This window comes from Charadrius vociferus, unplaced genomic scaffold, assembly GCF_000708025.1.
Source record: "Charadrius vociferus isolate BGI_N301 unplaced genomic scaffold, ASM70802v2 scaffold32, whole genome shotgun sequence".
Lineage (NCBI taxonomy): Eukaryota > Metazoa > Chordata > Aves > Charadriiformes > Charadriidae > Charadrius > Charadrius vociferus.
In genome coordinates, this window is record NW_009647856.1 from 9,192,093 (window position 1) to 9,204,565 (window position 12,473).

At 44.8% G+C, this 12,473-nt stretch overlaps 1 protein-coding gene across 1 annotated transcript in view; it reads left to right on the forward strand.

Moving 5' to 3' along the window:
* The window catches only part of ITIH5 (inter-alpha-trypsin inhibitor heavy chain family, member 5), a 49,302-nt gene that overhangs the window by 30,241 nt on the left and 6,588 nt on the right, over positions 1–12,473 (forward strand). The window contains 3 exon segments of the mRNA XM_009882958.1: positions 6,516–6,687; positions 9,247–9,556; positions 12,250–12,473. The exon segment at positions 12,250–12,473 is cut by the window's right edge and continues 11 nt beyond it. Of these exon segments, the coding sequence (XP_009881260.1) occupies positions 6,516–6,687; positions 9,247–9,556; positions 12,250–12,473 (706 nt within the window).

A 12,473-nucleotide genomic window follows, 5' to 3' on the forward strand; every position in this document is an offset into this window, starting at 1 on the left:
TGACACTACCCAAACCTTTGCTTTCTCTGTACCTCAGCTCCTCTGTGTAAAATGGCAAGGGAGCTCACACCGCCTTTCCTTTGGAATGGCAAGGGAGCTCACACCGCCTTTCCCTTGGCTGCTGAGTCCCAAACCAAGTCTATGGCAGTACCTTGGTGGACCTCGATAGCACCGTTTCAGGTGCGACACTGACGCCAGCCTTTCCTTAAGTCACAGTATTAATTCCTCTGACAGACTATGGGCAGACTTGACCAGATATAGCTGTTGTATCTTGGAAAAGCCAGCTCTGGACCTTTTTACCAGTTGCCTGTGCATGTTTGGAAAAGGTAAGGTATGAACCAGAGCATAGAAGATATTGAAGGGGAGGGGGGACCTCTTCTGTTTTTTCTCCTTGTAATTAATTCCTTGCAGTGTTTTGCCAAACAACATATTTACTTGTACTTTTCTCCTTCTCACTGTAGGAGATCTGTTTTCTGAGCCCTTGGACAGAGCTGTGTGTTCCTAATTCCCTTTGAGCTTACATCTTGTACCTTAGCTCCTTTCTTGTTAAATACGGTCTCTCACTGGAAGGATAAAGTAAAGCTCACTGAAATTTTGTCTTCTAGTTGTGACATCCTTCAGTATATGGTTGCAGATGGTCCCCTGTCTGTTATCTGCAGACTGTCCTCGTGCAGCTCTTTCAGCTGATGGGTACTGCTTTCTGAAGCCTTTGGTGGTGAATACTTTCCTCTCTGTTCTTCTAGACTGACTGATCTGGAGCCCACGCAGTTCCCTGGTGTTGGCTGGGGCTGGAAAGGGGCTGTGTCTCTGGTGTCGATGTCTCACTGCCCAGCCATTGCGAGGGCAGATGCCAGCTGTGTTTGGGCGTGCAGGGTGCAGCAGAGGATTGCCAAGTGATCTCAGAGGCACTGGCGGGGTGGGTGCTGGGAGACCTCCCTCTGTATCTGGAAGCTGTTTCCAAGGGAGGTACACTGCAGTGCTGCAGAGACCCACTAGCCGTACAGAATTGGATTCAGCATGAACTGAAAGTCTTTTGATTTTCTTTTTCTTTGGTTTTTTGGTTTTGTTTTTTTTTAATGGGCTGACTTGAAGCTTGCACAGAGGATGTGTGCCTAGGATGAAGCACTTACAAGTGCTCCTAGGCAATGGAAAATGTGAATACGGGGGCTTGGGACATGCATTATAATGAGGTGCTTGAATTCCCCGCTTTCTTCATAGCAGGGCCAATGTCTGGCAATGCCGTGGCATCTAACAACCGCACATTGTCTCCCTTTGAACTGCACAGCTTTCAGGGTAGCCAGGCTTCACCCTCACCCTGCTCCTCAAACAACCAAGAGACTGTGGGAGAAATGTCATCAGGACTCAGATTCCTCCTAAAAGGTACCCAGATGGTCTGACATCATCCCAGATGCCTCTGAGACAGCTCTTTGACCCAAGAAAGGGATGAAGGCTCTCGGCTCTCCCATGGGAATATGGCTCTTCCCATGCTTTGCTCCATCACCCCTTAAGCTGTGGGGTCTGTCAGAGCTAGCCCCAAGGGCCAGGTACAAAGGTGACAATTCACAGCTGAACTGGAGTGTGGCTGAGGGAATTATCATAGAATCATAGTTCCCTTCTTCCTGCTCTTACTGGGGGTCGTACAGCTCTGAATAATCTTGGCTGTGATGCAGGACCTGTAGCAAGCAAGAAGCAGAAACGCAGCAGTTGTGTTGCATGTCCAGGTATTGGTGTGGAGGTGACAATGAAGACCAGAGTGGTGACTGGGAGCTGGTTTGTCCCTGACTTTGTAAGCTTGAGAAGGCACTATCTGCACATTGGTCATTTAGACAGTGAGAGTCCATCTTCAGCTTCTCATCATTTCTCAAGCACAGACCAAAACTGTGATTGCTCCCTGGCAGCCATGGTCGTCCCCCTTGTCCTCAGCTGTAGGCCATGACTCCTCTGCTTCAGATTTGGGGAGTGATATTTTGTAGCCCTGGAGGTGGCTCTTTCGAGCCTAGGTTTCAGCTCTGCTGACAGCTCATCCACCAGCACAGCTTCTTGACTCAAATGCACTGGAGTGGCAATTCAGCCTCCACCTTTCAGCTCAATGTCATCCACTCTAATCTGGGGGAAACGGAGGAATCTTCCTCCACTGAGTTACCCTATTTTAATTTCTGGTTTAAAACTTGACTCTGACAGCTAAAACCCTTTCCCAACTAGCAAAACTGGATTATTTTTTTTTCCATCTGTTCTGTATTGTTGCTTCCTGACATCCTCTCCTTTAATCCTTGCTCCACCTTCCACACAAAAATTCATCTACCCAGGCAAACACACTGGGAGAAGTATTTGACCTTATAGCACCTGGCACAAGGGTGCTGGACCCTTAAACTGGGCTTCCTCAGGGCGAGTGGGTTAGATCTATGCCCAGCATATCCCCCAAATGAATCAATGTCATATGCACAGCCATGGAGGAAAGATATGGCCCTCACCGGGGAAGAAATGGTTAATTTTCTGCCTCGCAGGAGATATCCTTTGGCAGAGTTTCATCGTAGTTACTCACTGGGGCCAGGCGGGACTGGAAGTGCAAAGACCCCATCAGCAGCGGAGCAGCTTGGGAATCCCACGGCAGCCTCAGCCCTTGGCTCCACGGAGCCAGGAGAAGTTCCAGCTGTGGCCTTACAAGGCCGGAATGAGAAACCTGCTGCCGTGTTCCGACTGAAGCCGCTGCCAGGCACACTCTGCACGAAAAGCTCCGCAAATCCTTGCCTAGGGGCTGGTGGAGACTGGAGGAGAGGGCTGGGCACCAAGAACACTCAGTCATAGCTGCATACTTATGGATTTCAAGCAGTGAACTTTTACCAAAATATTCTCCTTATTTAAAGTTGCTTCTGCCTGCCAGCTCCTGAATCACATCCAACCCTCCAGAAGGAAGTCACGTATCTCTCGCAGCCCTTTTATGGGTGAGAGATATCGCTAGCAAAGCGTGTGCTGTCACTCCATGAGGACTGCAGTCTTTAGGATAAACCTGGAGGTCCTTATGGACTGGAAGGAGAGAGGGAAACGCATAGGATGAGCCAGGCAATCCAGAGCACTCTGGGAGAGGTGGAGAGCCAGTTCAAATCCTTTCAGCTCCAGTAAGCACTATAATGCTCAGGACTGGGCAGGATTTGGTCTTGAGGTGAGTCCGACCTTCTCTATAGTTGAGCCACTCAGCCTCTTGGAGGGGCTGGGAGACAGGCGCTTCCAGACAGTGACTCAGCCCATCCTAAAACCTATCCAAAACAGATGGGATGGATTACTCTCTGGAGGTGTCTTCCCCTGCCTAGAGAGGGGATTAGATGCAGTGCCCAGCTTTCTGATGACTGAATTGGGAAAGCTGAATCCCACCCTTTATTTTTACTTGGGATGAGGTAAAAGCTACAGGAGAATGAACCATATGGCCTCCCTCATTCTGTTTTCTTTGGAGCAAAACCATGTGCACACACTCACACTTGTACATATGTTTGTGTGTATATACATTACATAAATTCAAAGACTTTTTATTGAAGTTGCAGAGGCAAGCACATGATAGAGATGCCAGAATCCAGGCTGGCTGTGCATGAGCAGTAAAAATATGACGGAACATTTTCCTGGGAAAGACTGACTCAAGCCCTGTGGAAATGACTTAACTGTGACAAAAATAAGGGACAAAAAGGAAAGAGAGAATGAAAAAAGGGGACAGAGAGATGGTCCCAACCCCACATTTGGCACCTGTATGAGGGTGTGGGGAAGTGCTGTGTTTTCTAGGAAAGTCTGCTTCAGTTCCCTCCTGACCCCTTCTGCAATCCTAGCTTGGATGCTGTGTACATTGAACTACACTGCTGCTCTGCGTTGTTTTACCTTTTCCTTTTCTTTTGGCTGAACACAGGCAAGAATGTCAAAAGGAATTTCTGAGCATACTGGAGGTGAGATGCAGTCTCTCTGCAAGAAGGCCAAAGCAAGATTGTTTTCCCTCTTGCCTTGTTCTCAGAAACAACAGAGCTATTTGGGCCCAATAAATCCCTCTGAGAAAAGTGCAGTTTGACAGAATTGCAAAAAACTGAAAAGAGGGGTTTTGTACTGGGAAAGGTCAAGTCATGCAAATTATAATCAGAGCTGTAATATGGATAATGAGATTTGGGGCGTTTCCTTCCAAATCATTGCTTCTAGGCACCTCTCTTTCTCTCCCTTGCCTACCCTGAGGGGCAGTGGAGGGGGAATGTTGCACGTAGGAAGCGGTTGTGGTCTCATTGTTTCTTGCTTTAACATTCTGCTCCAAATTTCCTTCAGCAGAGGTTGGCATGAAGGCCTGATCACACTCATACAAGGTAGAAGATTCTCCATTTTCACTTTCTGCTTACTCTGACCCCATTTTTTGAGGAACAAATGCACGGGCCACTCTCATTATCATGGAATAAATCCAAGAGTCCTTTTCTCCACTGTGTGATTCCTGTTTTGCTCTTCTAGACATTCATGAGAGATGCTTTGGCCTACTGGATCAAGAGCTGGAAGCTCCAAATTTTGGAAAGCTCTCCATTTGTGGCCTTGACATAGTTACTAAAGTAGTCTGTTCCTTGGTGTTCACTTCTGTAAAATGGGACTGTGAATGTTTCAAGGCCCTTCTGAAGGGTGATGTCACATGTTATCCGATACATTTTTACAATACAAAGGCTATTGTAAAAGAGGAGATGAGAGCATAAAACCTTTCCTTCTTTCTCAAATTGCTGCTATTTAGCTCATCTTAGCAAGTTCTCTATGGACTATTAGACTGGGGAGACAGCCTTCATGTTTGGGGCAGGCATTCATCTTGAATATTTATTTGGTGTGCATCATGATGTGAACCTAGTGAGGTTCTCCTCTTCTCTTTGAAAGAGTCTCTCCCACCATTATTTGGTTTAGTATTCTTATCTATGAAACATTCATAAAATACATCATGGTGAGACGTGGAGCAATGTTCCAGCTAAGCAAATGGAGGGATGAATCCTGTGACCCCTACGGAGGAAAATGGTTTATACAGAGGACAGAAACAGGCAGGGAGGGACTCCAGACCTGGCTCCAAAATGTTTGAAACTATGGGAAATACTCTCCTTAACTTCAGATGGACTGGAAGCCAAGTCGCCAGCTGGGAGGATTAGAGATTCCACTGCGGTGGTTAATTTGTTTGCAGTTGCATCATTGCATCATCAGCTTCGATGCAGAACCCAGAGGGATATTGATGACACAGCTTGATCAGTCCTTTGAGCTCCTTTCCAAACTGTCTTTACATAGCAACATCAGGCCTAGAAACATGTGTTTTCCAGCACTGATGATTACCTTTTGTATTTTTTCTGGACAAGCCCTTCACATATTTCGCTGATAGGCATGAGAGAAACCTTTAAATGCTGATGAGTCCACCATATTATTTCCTGCATAGCTTTCCTTTGAATTTGAAAGGCTTAATGGTGGCCAAGAAGGGGCAGAGCTGAGAAGATGGTGATCCCTCTACTTACAGATATTGTCTCTTATTCCTCCCATGTATTTTGCATCTAAATATCATGTATGTTTGCATGCACAGAGGCTGCTTTTGGGCATTGTCGCCTCAAACCAGGACAGGCATCTTCTCTCAGCTGGTCTTACTAAGCTGAAGTTTGTCTTCATGTGAACACAGCTGCATGGCTGCTAAATCAAAGTTGGTCACACTTGGGAGAACCGGACACATCTGCACTCTTCCTGTTGGCTTACCCTTAGTGGTCTGTCTTTCCCATCACCCAGGAGTCTCTCTAGCTATAAGCTTGTCTTGATACCAGCTTTCATCACTCTAGTTGCCTATATTTACACAGGATGATGAACAACAGAGCAATATAATGTTGTTGGTATATTGCTGGAAAAACAACGTGCCTGGGACAAAATGGACTAGCAGGTAGAATCTGCAATGATTAGTCAGGGCTTCTTTTTATACCTTATTCATTTGAACATATTAGCTTAAACATTTGTGAATTACTTGAACTATTAATTGGAGTATGTATATACCAATTGGTATCCTAATTATGGACAGAGCATGTGCATCCTTGATACTTTTTAGAGGTATTTCAACTTAGAAGTAACCTTTTTAACTATATGCCACTTACAGCTTACTGCAAGTCTAGAAGGCTTTGGAAGAACTCCACGAGGTTTTTGGTATTAGTCAACATTATTCAGTATCCCTTAGTTCAGAGCATGGTTTTCCCAGTCACTGGGAGCTTTTATCCTAATTGTTATGCATGATTTTTAAGCTTAGTTAGGTTGAGACCTGTGTCTCACAGAGACAGATCTTTTCCAGATCTTTTGGGCAAGAGTTGTTCTTTCATCTTAGCGTAGCACCTGGCACCACAGAGATCAGGCCTTGAGACAGGGAAGGACATCCCAATTTTCTTCATAAGCCAAACTGGCAGTGTAGAAATATCTATAAGATCAATAAACATCTGAAGAATTAAATTCTTTCCCACTAAAGCAGTGACAGTTGTGCCTACTGGTCTCTGTTCTCTTCTCTTTCCTAGACCAAAGAAGCTCTCTTCACAATTCTCCAGGACCTAAGGCCTGAAGACCACTTCAATATCATTGGCTTTTCCAACCGAATAAAGGTCTGGCAGCAGGACCGGCTGGTGCCAGTCACTCCAAATAATATAAGAGATGCCAAAAAGTATATTCATAACATGTCGCCTACAGGAGGTACGATGCAAAGATATGAACAGGATTAATTTTGCTATCTGATTAACTACACCAGAATGGAGAGGGGAATGTGGTCCCATAGCATGGAGCAATAAAAAGACATTGGAACTTAGGTCATGGGACAAAAGGGGGCTCCTTCCCTACCTCCACTCAGGGTTATGTGACAGAAGGATACGTGCCCTTTATCAGCGTACATGATGGGAAGGTGTCCCCAGATCCAGTCATATAACATGATATACTTATTAAATCTAAGTTGGCTCCATTCTCCCATTTATCTGGTGAGACCCTTGGAGTGGGAAATTCCCAAGGTTATTTCTCGAGGACACAGGAAAAAATACCATATCCTGGTGAAGGACAGACAGGAGCCAGTGCTTGTGCAGTTTCTGAAATCCTGTGTAACTGCAGACACATGGTTTCGTCTGGGCTGGAAACTCCAGGGATGGGCTGCCCAGTGTGGGCTGCGGGATTGCCCTCTGCAAGAGATAGTTTCTCACCTAGTACTGTCGTCTTCTTGTCTCTACCAAGAATGACAGCCAGAATGACACTTAAGAAGTTCTTGTCCTTTTTTTTTTGCTTGTGCCTTGTTGCCAGGAGTGAAGATGGGAGAGGGGGAGACCTCAGAAGAATAGCAGAGAGTAGGCATGATTTTGAATTTGGTTCAGTGGTCTCCTGTGAGTCTATGGACACTAGTATAAAAAAAACAAACATAGTGAGGTTTGTAATCAAACATACTTTGGCAGCTTTGCCCATCCTAGCTGAGCACTCCCCAGGTAAGCAGAGAGCTGCAAAATGACCTATGCAAATCCTTCCCCACGCAAGCAGTCACAGGTGGTTGAAGGTCAGACAGGGCCTTCCCATGGCTGCCCCTGAGCAGTGACCACTCCTAGCAAAGGAAACTCTCTGATGGAAAAACACAGCAAACAGGATGGTTTGCCGTACTGTTTGTATTGTAAGAGGAAGAGTTTAGGAAGTGGCCAAGGGACCTGCCCAGTTAAACAATTACCAACAGTGGGACTAAACTCGGAGTATAAAGCTTTTTATTCCTGAAGTGACAAAAGAACTGTGCAGGAACCAGCTGAGTTTGCCCATGAACCTGCCAGAGAACAAAAGTAAAAGGAAATGATTAACTCAGGTTCAACAGGAAGGTGCAGGGATTCTCCACCACAGGCCAGTGGTCCTTCAGTTTGGGTTAACTCTGCATTTTCCCTAGAAAGCTGCTGTTGTTTGAATATCTTCCAGTGAACATGAATGTGCTCAGGCTCACAGATCACACACACAAAGAGCATGCTGTGCTTACACTGTTTTGTCATACTCACACCCCAAAGAAATGGGTAAAATATATTGCTGCTGAATATTTGTGCACGTGACAAAAGGCAGTTTTCAGTACTTGGTAGCTCTGTGACGTGGTTGGGTTTGAAATGACACAATCTGCTGTATAGGATGGTTTTCTTTTGTTTCTGGGGAAAAAATTCTTTCTGGAATTTTGGATCTGGATGGAGACTGAGAGAGTATAAGGATATTTAGGTGCAGGATTTTGGTTCAAAACCATTTTGCAAAAAAAATCAGTCTGGATTTTGAGGACTTTTCAGAAGCCTTAGCCCGTTTCTTGTTCCTTGACTTGCTGCAGTCACTGGAGCTGTGCATGCAAAGTTTCTAGGTACATGATGCATGGTCAGACCTGCTAGTCCATCCTTGCTGATAACCTCTCTAGATAACCCCTTCTGGACTCCTAGGAGGAGTCTGTTGTGTGTGGCTCAACACATTTCACCTGTTTTTTTTCTAAGAGCTGTTTTTTCCCCAGACATGCTAATCTTGCAAAGATTCCACAACCAATTCCTTTTTGCTTTGACTGGCACAAAAAATACACAGACCAAGGAGATACCTGTAGTCCTTTTCCTGCTTTCTTTTTTTCTGAACATGCCACAGGTTTGAATCTTTTTCATGGCTATTCTTCTACAGTATATCTGTTCCCTCGTTTATTTTCTGTTTTGTCACTCTCTCTCTGCTTCAGGCAGCTCCATTCTTCACGAGCCTGTTTTGTGAAAACACACTCAGCCAACAAAGCCATTTCTCTTCCCTTTAAACTTTGTTAGCCCCTGGGGTTTGAAGAACAAACCCAACTGCTTGTTTTCCCATTAGAAGGCTTTTTTCCTCTCTTCAAATCTTGTGCCCTTCAGACAAAATGTGCAGAGCTTGTTCTCCCAGTTCAGATACCATCTGGGAGAGTCCCTAATTAAGTTTAACTGTTTTTGTATGTACTGGCAGGACATGGTATGTGTTATGACTCTGCTTACCGTGGCCATCTATTGTACATTGAGACATTGCAGGATACAGCAATTGCACATAATAAACTGCAATTCATAAGACTATAAACACCTATGTCAAACTGGTTTTGAGTAGCAGAGCTGAATTGAGTTAAAGGGTGAGCGCAACCTCACGTAGAGAAAAGGAACATCCTGATGAACAGAGATGCTGTCGCTGTACTAATGGGAGCTTAGAGAAATTATTTTTACCACTCTTAGAAGGAGAAATGAGCTAATCATTTTGGTACCTTCCCAGGGACTAATATTAATGGTGCTCTCCAGACTGGTGCAAAGCTGTTAAATGATTACATTGCTCAGAATGACATCGATGCCAGGACTGTCTCTCTGATCATCTTCCTCACGGATGGGAGGCCGACTGTTGGGGAAACACAGTCATCCAAAATCCTCAGCAACACCAAGGATGCCATCCGTGATAAATTTTGCCTCTTCACCATTGGCATTGGCAATGATGTGGACCAGAAGCTGCTGGAGAGGATGGCACTGGAGAATTGCGGCATGACAAGGCATTTCCAGGAGGATGAGGATGCAGCTAGCCACCTCAAAGGGTTTGTTCGGCTTTTCCTATGCTTATATCTGCATCGGGTCCTCTGGGAAAGGGTTTTGGGAAGGAAGATCCTCTAAGGAGATATTGCAAGAGGTGGGAGTTTCTCTGAGGCTCAGCTCTGGTTGAGAGAGGCAGAGTATGCTCAGATACTGAGGATGTCTGCCCAGAAATTGTCTCCTTCCTACTGGAGCTTCCCAACCCCTCAGAACAAGCCATCTTTTTCCCTAATTCAGATCATTGTTTTGGGCATGTAAACCTGGCGAGATGGGAGGCATGAGTGCCACCTCTCCACAGGTGGACAGAGGGAGGAAAGGATGCGTTGCTCACTACACATTGACAACATAAACAGCATGGAGGGGTCAGGAATGGAGATTCCCAGTTTGGGGCAGAAAATTATTTCTTTATTTTTTTAAAAAGATAACCTTATGCCCAAACTCCAAAATATTCGACTCTGAAAAATACACAAGGGTCATTCCTGTGATGATCATGTAGTTGCTTCATTCCCTCATTCTTTGTGACCCAAAATCCTAACAAGTTTCTTGTAATCCTCATCATTCAGTAGGACCAGAGATTATGTTCCTCTTCTGTGATCAGGGAGCTGTAGTCCAAGACGAGACCCTAGTGAGGAACAGCAAAACCATACCTAAACCACAGCTCTGCCTAAATGTCAGGCAGTGTGTCAGTACTTCCAGGCAAAAATGTTTGGCTTTCACTCCCAAAATATTAGTGTTTTGAACCTCAGAAACCAAAAAGAGACTGTCATTGAGCAGAGACCTCTTACCTAACCAGTGTCTAATTCATCTGGAGCAATGAGACCATGCACCTTCCACTACAGATTTTCTTTCTGTGGTGGTTATGTGTGGACAAGAGTGTCTTCCTTTTAAACCAGATTTTGTAGATCCGTCTGCCACTCCACCTGTGTCATTTGCTTCTCAGAACACATGTTTTGGATAGCAAATAGCATTCCCTGGCAAATGGAGGATGTGCTGATTGACTGGGCCGCAGGAACCCAGCACAGCAAGTACCTGTTCAAACACCTCTATCTGATAAACAGCTCACTGTTTATCAAGCTCAGTGATGGCAAAACCATTTGGCATCTAGTGCCAAATTTATACAGAAAGGCACCATCGCTTGCTGGAGGCCAATTCAAATCAGTGTTGGAGGGAAAAATCTACATGGGTGCCAATGTAATTTCTGATTTTTGTAGTCAGTGGGTTGTATTTTTACACCGATACTTCCTTGCATTGTACTATAAGATAGGTTGTATCGTCACTCTGCTATCTGTTATACCCCAGGAGTTGTTTCACTGAAAGTTCTCAGGTTTAATTCACTCGTATTTTAAAATGCATCAAGGTCTCTGCATCAAAGACAGTGAGTGCTCAGTGACACTTTAAAATAAAGCCAACTGATTCAGGCTTTGGGTTTCCTTGGAGAGAGAATAAAACAGAAAGTGTGACTTCCAGACAATCTGTTTAAGCAGATGTGAAAAATAAATGCAGCCAGCACTAAAAAAGGGCTGAGGCCAGTTCTTTGTTTATTTACCGAATTAGACTCAAATGACTTGCCAAGAGACGAGGAGTCTGGCATTCAAATAGGAAATGTGGCATTCTTGGAGCAGCTTGGGAAGACCTATCAAAAACACACCACTGCAGCGAAAGCACAGTACTCTAAACTTAGGCCTTGACCCCTTGTAAAGGCTTTCTGGCCTGTCCAGTGCAAAGTATTCTGAGAAGAATGGTGCGTCACGTTAATAAAGCATTATAGGGTTAAACTCTCTGGTTCCACAGCAGTCCTTGCTTGCTCCAACAGAAAGGCAGCAATAAGGTAGCAGTGAGTTCTCTTCTACCAGTCCTCCAGTATTTAGTAGTTAGGATTCCACCATTCCTTGGAAATATACACGTTTCTGGGGCCATAGTGAGATTCATTCTTGATTTTCTTTCTCCTCTGACTCTCAGAAAACCATGTTCCTGCCTGTCCCACACTGACCATCCCAAACTGTATTATCTAGGTCTCTTCGAGTGGTACAGAAGCTTTGGTTCAGATACTCTCCAGCTTTGGGGGGCCTAGCATCTTGGTCTTACAGTTCCTGGCTCTGGAATACCATGCATAATACCACTAGAAAACTGTGGGTAACAACATCTTTTCAAAGTACATTTCGAAATAACTAGGGTGCTTTCTGTGAGCCTGAGAAGCCAAGAATTTACATTTGATGGATAGGCCCTCTTAAGAAAACTTAAGTGGTCACAAATAGCTCCATGCAGAGCGCTTGAACCATAGTGGAAGGTAGGTGACTGTCAGACTATACTGGGATGCTTCTGAAGAAACTCTGTTGCAATGCCTAAGAAACACTGAAAACTAAAATGAAGCACGGAATACTTCAGGTTGAGAGGGGCCTCTGGAGGTCATGTAATCCAGCCTTCTGCTCAGAGAACTTCAAATTTAGGTGAGGTTTCTCAGGGCCTTGTCCACTCAAGTTTTGAAAATCTCTAAGGGTAGAGACTATCTCGTCTCTCTGGACTCAGTTACAGCGGATGCAGCAGTTAAATTTGGGGCCTGGTAGCTCTAACTGCTCCTGAATGTCTTAGGAGCCATATTAGATAGCCTGACTGTATCCTTGGCCATGTATAAGTTCAAGAGTGTGTGAGTACACTTGGATGAACAGTACTAACAGTGCAAAGTGTGTCTTTGTTTCAGGTTCTATGATGAAATTGGAACACCCCTTCTCTCTGACATTCGTGTTGATTACCCTGAAGACAATGTGGAGCAAGTCACCCAGAACTTCTTCCCTAACTACTTCAATGGCTCTGAAATTATAATAGCTGGCAAACTTATCAATCGTACCTCAGATAGCCTGCATGTGGAGGTGACCGCTAGCAACTCTAAGAAGTACATTCTCCTCAAAACAGATGTGGCTTTTG